At 37.9% G+C, this 11,060-nt stretch overlaps 1 protein-coding gene across 2 annotated transcripts in view; it reads left to right on the forward strand.

Moving 5' to 3' along the window:
* The window catches only part of Morn2 (MORN repeat containing 2), a 7,231-nt gene extending 5,014 nt beyond the window's left edge, over window positions 1–2,217 (forward strand). For both annotated transcript variants that reach the window (XM_010604963.3, XM_010604964.3), the window contains exons 4-5: window positions 317–453; window positions 1,993–2,217. In XM_010604963.3, the coding sequence (XP_010603265.1) occupies window positions 317–453; window positions 1,993–2,095 (240 nt within the window). In that variant the 3' untranslated portion in view covers window positions 2,096–2,217. The remainder of the gene's footprint in view (window positions 1–316; window positions 454–1,992) is intronic.
* Window positions 2,218–11,060: the final 8,843 nt, after the last annotated feature.

Here is an 11,060-nt window from a genome sequence, read left to right on the forward strand (position 1 = left end):
TTTTTTTTGAGGCAGGGTCTCACTATGTAGTTGAGACTGACCTGAAACTCACTATGTAGCCCAGGCTGGTCTTGAACTCACAGTGATCCTCCTGCCTCAGCCTCCCAAGTGCTGGGATTACAGGCGTGTGCCACTATGCCCCGCTATCTGAATGTATTTTTAAAAGTACTGGGTTCTAGGGATTTGGCTCTGTGGTTCCGCTGCTTGCCTTGCAAGTGCAAGGGCCCGAGTTTGATCCCCAGTACAAAAAAAAAAACAAAACAACTGGGGAGGTTGTGAAATTTAATTTCTGAGGTTATTTCTTTGTTGCCAACAGATGAATGGTTTTGGAAAACTTGAGCATTTTTCAGGAGCAGTATATGAAGGACAATTTAAGGACAATATGTTTCATGGATTGGGGACTTACACTTTCCCCACTGGAGCAAAATACACTGGAAATTTCAATGAAAATAGGTAAGATTGAATTTAAAAAACAATCACTGTAGTTCTAAAATATGATAATCACAACACTCGGGAGGCTGAGGCAGGAGGATTGCCATGGGTTCAAGGCTAGCCTGGGTACATAGTGAGTTCAGGGTCAGCCTAAACTATAAAGGGAGACCTTACCTCCATAAACCAACCATGCTTTCTTAAATATTGTGTTTAGTTAATTCTAAATATTTTTGTATGCAATTAATTTCTAAGCATTGTTATTTTAGGTGATAAGGGAGTATTATAAAAGAGGGTAGGTCCCTCACAGCCTCCCAAAGGGAATATCATTCTTGGTGATAATCATTAGACTTGACTTTTCTTTTTTGGTACCAGGGATCGAACTCAGGACCTTGACTTGTGAGGCAGACAGCAGCACCACTGAGCTAAACCCCCAGCCTATAATCATTAGACTTTTCATATTCCCTTTCTACCTTTCTGTGACTGTAGAATTTTTTGCAATTGGCTTAAAAATAGAAAATTTGGGCCAGGAATTTAGCTCAGTGGTTCTGCCACGTGCTCACAAGTGCAAGGACCTGAGTTCAATCCCCTGTACCAAAAAAAAAAAAAAAGAAATGGCTTTGGGAATAATTTCACCATTGTTTTTTTCATTTTGATGCAAAATTATTTAAATTTCAAATGGTGGAAATGTACCCACTATTGTCCTTTCTGAGCATGTGCATGTAGCAAAAACAAAAGTGACATTACACACAAGTACAGCTTTACAAGCTTAATCTTCACATTGAATTCCAGGCCATGCTGTCCAGAGTTTCACCTTTGTTTATAGACCCCCCTTTCTTATTTATAGAATTGATAATGCAACCTAACTGTTAGGAACTAGTCAACAGGAATACATTCTGAGGGGGACAGAAAAGTGTTCACCTGTTTTCCCTCCAAGTTTGTGATAATAAAACACAAGCTTTTCCCCTTCACACACACACACACACACACACACACACATATTTTGGTATGGGGATAGAACTCGGGACCTTGCAGGCAGTGGAACCACTGAGCTAAATGCCTGGCCCTCCCATTGGCTATTAATACAGGGAGAAATCTGATTTATAGGACAAATCTTATTTGTTTATATGAGTACATTTTCATATCCAAAGAGCTTAAGAAAGCACCAGCAAAGTTCATAGGACCTCAGATGTAGTCAATGATCAAGACAATTTTGTTGAATAAATTGAACCAATATACATTTTATTTTTAGCTGTTGGTTTAAGCATGAAGTTGCTTATATGATTCTAAAATCTTGGACACCGAAACTTACATAATGACAATGTTGGTTTGGAATAGTATGTTTTTTCATAGGATATAAGAGCAGGAGTCTGGATTTTTTTTTTTTGTACTGGGGATCGAACTCGGGACCTTGCGCTTGCCAAGCAGGCAGCGGAACCGCTGAGCTAAATGCCCGGCCCCTGGAGTCTGGATTTTAAATCAAAATGTGAAAATGGAAAAATAAATAACCCTTCAGACGTAGTGTACACTGTACTGGAATTCTTCCTTATCTCCCTATCTCAGGATGGAAGGTGCGGGGGAGTACACTGATACCCGAGGACTGCAGTGGAGTGGCAACTTTCACTTCACAGCCGCTCCAGGCCTGAGACTGAAGCTCTGCATGTAGATGTTCTCAACTAGAGTTTAAATGGCGTAATTGAAGTTTTTAGTTTGAAGTAGAGCAGCGATTCTGTCATCTGAACCGACTGCATACACTTAACCTCTGTAAGTTTTCCAATAAAACCATCACTCATCTATGCCTTCTTGAATTTTATTTTTATTATTATATAGATTTTTAAAAAAAACTATATGATTCAATTAGAGCTTACTCATTTTAATAAATACAGTACGGCAAGCCAGGCATAGTGGTGGATGCTTATAGTCGTAGGACTCTGGAGGCTGAGGCAGGAGGATTGTGAGTTCAAGGCCAGCCTGGGCTACAGAGTGAAATCCTATCTCAAAAAAAAACTTAAATAAATAAAAATATACATATATACATATAAACATATGTACAGCACAACTATCCAGATCTTGGCAAAGTCAATTTCCAGTCACATGCCTGGGTTTTATAATCTTTTGTTTTCTATTTTATGCTTGCATGTTTATTTTGGAGGAGAAAATTTTCCCTCGTCACCCTTTATAAGTATGCAAATACTTGGCCCATAATGATTTTTTTTTTTTTTTTGCTGTGTGAACAGTAATTGAAATCAGCCTCCTTAAATTTAAGTGCGCAGCACATTCTCACTGAGGAAGCGGAAGTGTTGTGCTGCATCTCCCTAGGGCTCGTGCATCTTACTTCTCTGAAACCTTAGGCCCCTGGATTAGTAACTCATTTCCCTCTGTGCCCAGTCTCTTGGAAATCACTATTCTCCTCTTTGATGCAATGAATTTGACTGTTTTGGATACCATGTCCTATTCATGGAAGCCTGTGCCAGTGGTCCTGTGATTAACTTATTCCACTTACCACACTGTTTTCAAGGTTCACCCATGTTGTCACATTTTGCAGAATTCCTTTTTTTTCCCCCCCGGTACTAGGAATCAAACTCAGAACCTTGCCCTTGCCTGGCAGGTGCAGCACCACTGAGCTAAATCCTTGGTCCAGAATTCCCTTCTTTTTTAAAGGCTGAATATTTCATTTTATGTATAGACCACATTTTATTATTTAAATTTTTATCTTAATGTGATAAAAGTAGATACTAAGAAAATATAAAAGCTGTTCTATTAAAAAAAATCTTTATAACAAAACAGAGAATAACTATAGTGAATACACTATATGTCATGATCTTAAAAGAATGTATTTTTATTGTTAATCTACCTCTCAACTAATTTCCTAATACTGTACCTTTTTGCTTTTTGCATAAAACATTTAAATTATTAACAGTACATTTCAAAGTTGGTATAAATTTGAACAATTTCTTCCTATTTCACAATATTTACTATACTTCTTGGTCTTTATTTACACTTCTAGTTTCTCACACCAGAGACAATGCAATATTTACATGTGTGTTTGATTTATTTCACTTAAGAGTATGGTCACAAGTTGCATCCATTTACCTAGAAATGTCTCAAGTTTATCCTTCTTTATGGCTGGATAGTGCTCCATTCTATTTTTTAAAAATCTCTTTTTATCCATTCATCAGTTGATGAGTATTTGGGTTGTTTCCAAGTTTTAGCTATTAAAAACTGTGCCACTATAAACATGAGTGTGCATATATCACTGTGGTATGATTCTTTTAATTCTTTTGGGAAAATACCCACCAGGGGAATATCTTGGTCAAATGGGGCTTTAATCCAGAAACAGCAAATAAATACATGAAAAAATGTTCAACATCACTGGTCATTCAAGAGATGCAAATGAAAACAACGCTGAGATTCTGCCTCACTCCATATCTGCTTATATCTTATATCTGCTTTCAAGAAATGAACCAAGCCGGGCATGGTGGCGCACACCTGTAATCTCAGCACTCGGAGGCTGAGGCAGGAGGATCGCTGTGAGTTTCGAGACCAGCCTGGGCTCTACATAGTGAGTTTCAGGTCAGTCTCACTACATAGTGAGACCCTGTCTCAAAACAAAACAAAACATAAAGAAGTGAATCAATAACAAATGCTGGTGGGGCTGTGGGAAAAAAGAAACCTCTATATACCACATTTAAAAAATCTGTTGCTGAACATGTAGGTTGTTTCTATTGTTTTTGGGCTTTTGTTTGTTTGTTTTGGTACCAGGGATTGAACTCGGGACCTTGCACTTGTGAGGCACTCGGGGGCACCACTGAGCTAAATCCCCAGCCCTTTAGGTTGTTCTACACGTTGGCTATTGCAGATCGTGCTGTGATGAACACAGAAGATGGAAATGTCTCTTCAAGATCCTAACTTCAATTCTTATGGGTAAGTACCCAGAAGTAGGATTCCTGGATCATAGAGTAGTTCTGCTTTTAATCTTTTGAGGATCGCCATGCTGTTTTCCACAGTGACTGCCGTTTTTATTCCCATCCACAGTAAGCAGCAGTTGCAATTTCTCCATATGTTCACCAACACTTCTTATGTTTTGTTTTTGTTGGTAGCTACCCTGACAGATCTAAAGTGATAACTCGTGGTTTCTATTTCCCTGATGATTAGTGACCCTGAGCATTTTTTTAAACATACCTATTGGCCATGTGTGTGTCTTCTTTGGGGAAATACCTATTTAATGTCTTAGCTCATTTTTCAATTGGCTTATTAATTTCTTTCTTTTTTTTTTTGTATCAGGGATCCAACTTGGGTCCTTGCACTTGTGAGGCAGGCAGTGGAACCACTGAGCTAAATCCCTGGCCCAGGTTATTAATTTCTTTACTCTTGAATTATTAAAAGATCCTTCTAGGTTGCCTTTTCAATCTGTTGATTGCATCACTGTAAAGATTTTAGTTTGAAATAATCCCACTTGTGCATTTTTGGTTTTGTGGCCTGTGATTCTGGTGTCATATCTGTGTACGTTATCACTGCTAAGTCCAGTATCATAAAGATTTTTCCACTGTGTCTCAAACAGCACATTAAAAGAATCCATGGTGTAACGCAGTGGTAGGGCACTTGCCTCGCATGTGCAAGGCCCTGTGTTCAATCCCCAGCACTGCAGAATGAATGAATGGATAAATGACAAATTTTAAAAGGCTCATGTACCACGACCAAGTGGATTTATCTCTGGGATAAAATGATAGGTCAACAGTAAGAATCAATGGGTAGTCCACATTAACAGAACAAAGGATAAAAATTGCACAGTCATATCAATGGATGTAGAAAAGGCCCCTTTGACACAATATGGCACATTTGTGTGACAAAAAATGAATGAGGAAAAAAATATATAAATATAGGTTTGAGACAAGGTCTTGTTATGTAGCCCAGGCTGTCCTTGAACTCGTAATCCTGCCTCAGCCTCCTGAGTACTGGAATTACAGATGTATGTCACCATACCTGGCTTAATAAACCTGGAATAAAGGTTACTTTAACACAATAAAGGTTGTGTATTTAAAAAAAAACCATAGCTAACATGATATTTAACAATGAAAAATAATACTTTTACTCTAAAATCAGAAACTAGGCAAGAACACCCTTCTTGGCCACTTGTGTCTTTAAAAATCTGTCTTTTGGTGGGGGGCGGTTATTACTGGAGTTGAACCCAGGGCCTTCACACTGAGGATGCATCCAGCCTTTTTATTTTTACTTTTAAGTTTTTCAGGCAGAACTCACACTAGCAATCCTCCTGCCTCAGCCTCCCTAGTGCTGGGATTACAGAAATGTGCCACCATGCCCAGCTGAGAAGTATATCACTGCATTTGTTAAAAGGTACTCTAAAGAAAGGGCAAATACAAACTACAGAATGGGAGTAAATATTTTCAAATCATATTTCTGGTTGTCATAATTTTGTTTAACACGTAGATGCTGCCTCAGCATTCATTTTTAGGCCTGAGGTTGAAACTCAGCCGTTCACCCTGCCTTGCCGCCGTCACCTTTGACTTAGTGACACTGTCCCTCCCCTTGTGCCTGTGTGTGATACAGCCTGCTTGTTCTTCATTCTTACAGAAACCTCACACAGCCCACAGCTGGTAACCACGACAAAGCCTAATGGTCCACCAGAGTCATGTAAGTCAGTTCCTCCCCTCTCAAATCTTCTTTCAATGATCCAGACCACAGCCACCGAGGGAAAGCCTCAGAGATAATACCCAAGGGCCTTCATTCACTGTCCACCCGCTGCTTGAGCTGTCTGCCACTTCTGGGCTTCCCTAACCTCTCTGGGATCTATTAGATAATGTTCCTCTGTTTTATTCCCTTTGGTTTCTCCTCTTCTGACCAACACAGCCAGTCCCGATTTTCACCCCTGGCAGGGCTCTCCCTGAGAGCATCTATCTTGGCTTATAGCCACACGTGACAGAACTCATGACGAAATTGGAAAGTAGTCATAACAAAAATTAGAATACTGGGGCCAGGGATTTAGCTCGGTAGCACCGCGCCTCCCTTGCAAGTGCAAGGTCCTGAGTTCAATCCCTGGTACGGAAAAAAAAAAAAAAAAAAAAGAATACTGATAAAGTCCTAAGGTCCAGAACATTTAAAGAACTCTTACAACTCAATCATAAAAAGACAACCCAGGGCTGGAGGTAGAGTGCTTCCTTAGAACCCCAGAACCACAGAAAGAAAGGAAGAGGGGAGGGAGGGAGGGAGACAGGGTTGGGAACAGGGTTAGGGTTAGTGTTAGTGTAAGTCGAGGCCTTTGGGGGTGATGAGGTCACGGGGTGGATCAGGAACCTTTCATAATTGTGAGGAGCTTGTTTGCTGCTTCTGCCAAGTCAGCGTTCGGCAGGGAGGCGCCATCTTTGAAGATGGGAGCCAGCCCTTACCCGATGCTGAATCTGCTGGCGTCTTGATAATGGACTCCTCTGCCCCTAGAACTGTGATCAGTGCATTTCTATCGTTTGTAAGTTATCCAGTCTAAGCTATTTTCCAGGAGCCTAAACTGACTAAGACTCTCACAATAGCCCCAAACTGGAGGGAGGAGTAGAGAACTGTGATGGAAATGTTCTAGAGTGAGATAGTGGTAGCATTTGCATAATCTTATAAACATACTAAACATCGCTGAATTGTTTACTTCAAAGGAGCAGATTTTATTTGCGGTATGTGAATTATACCCCAGTTTCTTTAAAAAGTAGGTGTGGGGATCATCACATATTCTGTGCCCTAGCTTTTAGATAAAGTCATTTTATTATTTTTCAGCTTTATTTTTTATTCTAGAATCAGATAACACTTCATCACATAAAACAGAATGATTTATCTCATAATAAAATAATTTAAAATATCAGAACAAATGTATTGAATTATCACCATGTGGCTTATAAATATGGACGATTAACAAAATAAAATACTTTTAAATGAAACATTATCAAAGCAGTATATGTCAGCTACATTTTAAAAGCTACACTAAAGATCTGAGTATTTTTGCTGAAATACTATTCCAAAACTGAACAAAAAAAAAGTGTCTGAGCTGGGCATGGTGGCACATGCCTGTAATTCTAGCACTCAGGAGGCTGAGGCCAGAGGATCACTGTGAGTTCAAGACCAGCCTGGGCTACATAGTGAGTTCCAGGTCAATCTCGACTACATAATGAAACCCTGTCTCAAAAAACCAACCAACCAACCAAACAAAAAAAAAAAGTGTCTGTAATAGCAACTTCTGTGCCCTATTTTTCAAAATCTTGTAAATATTTATAATTCACCATGTGATTGATGAAAATTATATTTTTACTGTTATAATATAAATTGGATTAAAATGTCTTTTAAAATATTAAAAGAAAAGGGGCTGGGGATTTAGCTCAGCGGTTCGGTGGCCTGCCTTGCAAGTGCAAGGACCCGAGTTCAATCCCCAGTACCAAAAAATAAATAAATAAATAAATAAAAGAAAAACTGCATTTTGTCAGTTTCTTCTAATAATAGATTGGTTTTTTACTTCAAAAGATTCAGTTGCTCAAAGATAGAATTTTAAGATTTGGGCATTTTTGGATTCGTTGCTTATGGCTGATATATTTTAAAATTAAATATTATGATTATCATTATTGTACTAGAATTTATAAGGAGATAAATACTACACAAGATAGGGTGAAATCATGTTTTCCAGGACCAAAACATGATACAAAGTCAATACTTCTGGAAAATAGAAAAAAGTATCTATATTACTACAAACTCAATTTTCCCTTGTATTTTTCTTCAGGCCATTTAAAGTAGCAGGATATGTGCTTTGCTCTTAAAATCTTTAACTTTTTTGGTATATTACTTTCTTTTCAATATGTTTTTATTTTTCTAAGATACCAGAATCATTCTTGTTAAAGTTTTCTTCCTTTTTACTCCTTGAAACTAGACACAGCTCAGTTATTTGATTAGTTGATGCTAGAGTTTGACCTGCAGCTTATATAATTAGAGGAGACACTAGTTTCCCTCATTTAAAAGCCTGTTAGCATCTGACATCTCGATCGGGGGAAGTCAAGCCTCTTTGCTGCTTCTTTTTATAACCTCTAAATTAATCTGGATTCAGATAAGCCTTGATCTGAGGATGATATAACCACAGCAAGCAACATGGGGTGAGTGTTCTTTCATATGCTTTATGAGACACTGAAGGGAAAATATTTTTGTAAGAGAAGAAAATTCATCCACCCTTACCATAAATTATGTTAATGTAAATTCAAAATATGCTAGCATTTATTTAAGATAGTCATTCAGATACATAACTAACTGTTCATTCAAAAGTTATAGCAATGTGTAAAACGCTCATTCATTTCTTTGCTTAATTTTTACGTTATGTCTTAATCTACCTTTGCAGGTTGCCAGCTGATAAAATACTTGGGGAATATTTGAAGTTGCTCTGCATTATTGCATATTTAGTTACAACTGAGTTAAATTTCCAGAGCATTCTTAAAGAAAAGATGATAGAGTTCTTGGTTTATGAGGCAGCCTAAATCCAACATGTATGTGCCTCTTTGGGATTATGAATAATTAAAGAATGTAAAAGATCAGGGATGGTGGGAAATTGATTGATGCCTTGTAACCAAGAAAAAGGGTAGAGGATTCCGTAGCTTTTTCATGCACAGAAAAAGTGTTGATTATTTATGCGAAGACATGTCTTTGTGAAAGCTGATTCTGAATACTTCATGAGGTTTGGGGTCATGACAGGCAGAGTTGGGTTTTATGCAAAAACTTTTCATTCTTAAGAGAGGAGGATTTTGTTACAATTTGTATTGGAATTATGACTTTTTACATCCTAAAATAATAGTATATTCTGAATATATAGAAATTTGTCATTGTATTACCCTTTTGTCTTTTTAAATCACTTCCTTCAAAATCTCTGCTGCAGATAATATAACTGTTTCATTGAAGGCTACTTTTGAACAATTCACCATAAAGGATCAGAAATTTTTTTTAGTTTTTGGTACCAGGGATTGAATTCAGGTCCTTACGCTAGCAAGGCAGGCGGCAGAACCACTGAGCTAAATCCCTGACCCTAAGGATCAGAAATTTATACTAGAGAAAAGAAGATTTTTGATACATTTATTCTAAAATATGTCCACAAATTTAGTGAATGTCTACATTGTTGTTGATACCATGAGCCTGAAGAGGCAAGTTAAACCATTTGAAAACTCAGAGGCTTTTGAAAGGAAGATCATAATATTGTTAACTTTTGATATAAATATAAATGATGTGTTTTGAAGCTAAAAGTGAAAAGAGAAGTGCCGTGCACAAATATTACATGCATTTGGCTATTTTATTTGAAACAGAATTTATGAGATTCCATATTCTCTTTAATCTGACTCCTTCCTTTCCTTTTCTGTGTATACAACAGCGTGCCTCGATCTAGCAAGCCAGTAGTGAATGCTCCTCTAAACTGTCGAGTCCCCTCCCCATCCCTCTTCCTTTTTCTTTATTTCTCTTTACTGACAGCAGTTCTTAACTTTTTAGAGGGGTCAAGGATAGCTTTCTTCTGAAACCAGTCCACCCTTTCTGAAGGAAAGAAAAAAGGAAAATCACACAAAATTTTGCAAACAATTTCAGGAAATGTACATGTGGCCTGAAAACCAATGCATGGACCCCCAAGTAAAGATCATTTGATTTGGATTTTAGGGCTAGTATATAAGGTGTTCAACAGTCTTCACAGTTTTCTAGATTTTTAGAAAATGTAAGGATTTTTAAGTTAGTAATTCTTGTTAATCTTGCCTCAGGGATGGGTTTGAAATGCTTATTTATCCCCCCCCCATTTGCATCAAAGTGAAGCACAATTTAACCAATATTTGTCACATTAGTGCTGTTGGTCCCCAAGGACTTGATTAATTACTTGTGCCTCTTGAGAGTGCCACCTTTGTTGTCATAGAAGAGAAAGAATCCTCATTATTTTATCTATAAGCCACTTTCCCTGACCCAAATAAAATAAACTAAACAAATTATAAATTGCTAAATATTACACAGGATGCTCATCTAATTGGTAGGCTAATGTATGGTAGGCTTATAATTTAGTTTTCATTTTGTTCCTCCCTTATTAATAAGATGTTCGCAGGTATTAAGACCTATTTAGGTTTTCTTAAGGCAATCAGAAAAATAAAAAGAGAAAGCAGCAGCTGATCAGATGCTCAAATTTACCCATTTCAGAAAAGCTTTAGAATTTATTCCCTGAGAACAAAGGAGTAGTTGGATTTGTCTTGGGGACCTACTTATCTCAAAGCGATCTGAGGATGCGCTGTCCATATGGGTCTGTGTCAGCCCTTTCTCCTTTTCCTCAGGCAGTGCTGGCATGATTTTAGTTCACGATGAAGAGGTGAATATTAGAAGATTCTTATGCTCTCTAAAAAAGCTTCCTCCTCTTAAATTTTCACAGGATTTCTTACGCTGTGTGTCCGTGGTGAGAGATGGAACATACAGAGGAGTAAAGAAATAAGTTGTGAGCAGGGGAAAAACCTTTTCCCTGAGGTGCCCTGCTACCTGCTATTTACCATGACAACTAGGCAAAGGATAAAGGAAAAAATTCTTTCTGGTTGGGGGGCAGTTGGCAGTGTTGAGATTCTTTTCAGTGCTTTTTCACTGTTTCTAAT

This window comes from Fukomys damarensis, unplaced genomic scaffold (genome assembly GCF_012274545.1).
Source record: "Fukomys damarensis isolate Sample0158 unplaced genomic scaffold, DMR_v1.0_HiC HiC_scaffold_2, whole genome shotgun sequence".
In the NCBI taxonomy this organism is placed as follows: Eukaryota; Metazoa; Chordata; class Mammalia; order Rodentia; family Bathyergidae; genus Fukomys; species Fukomys damarensis.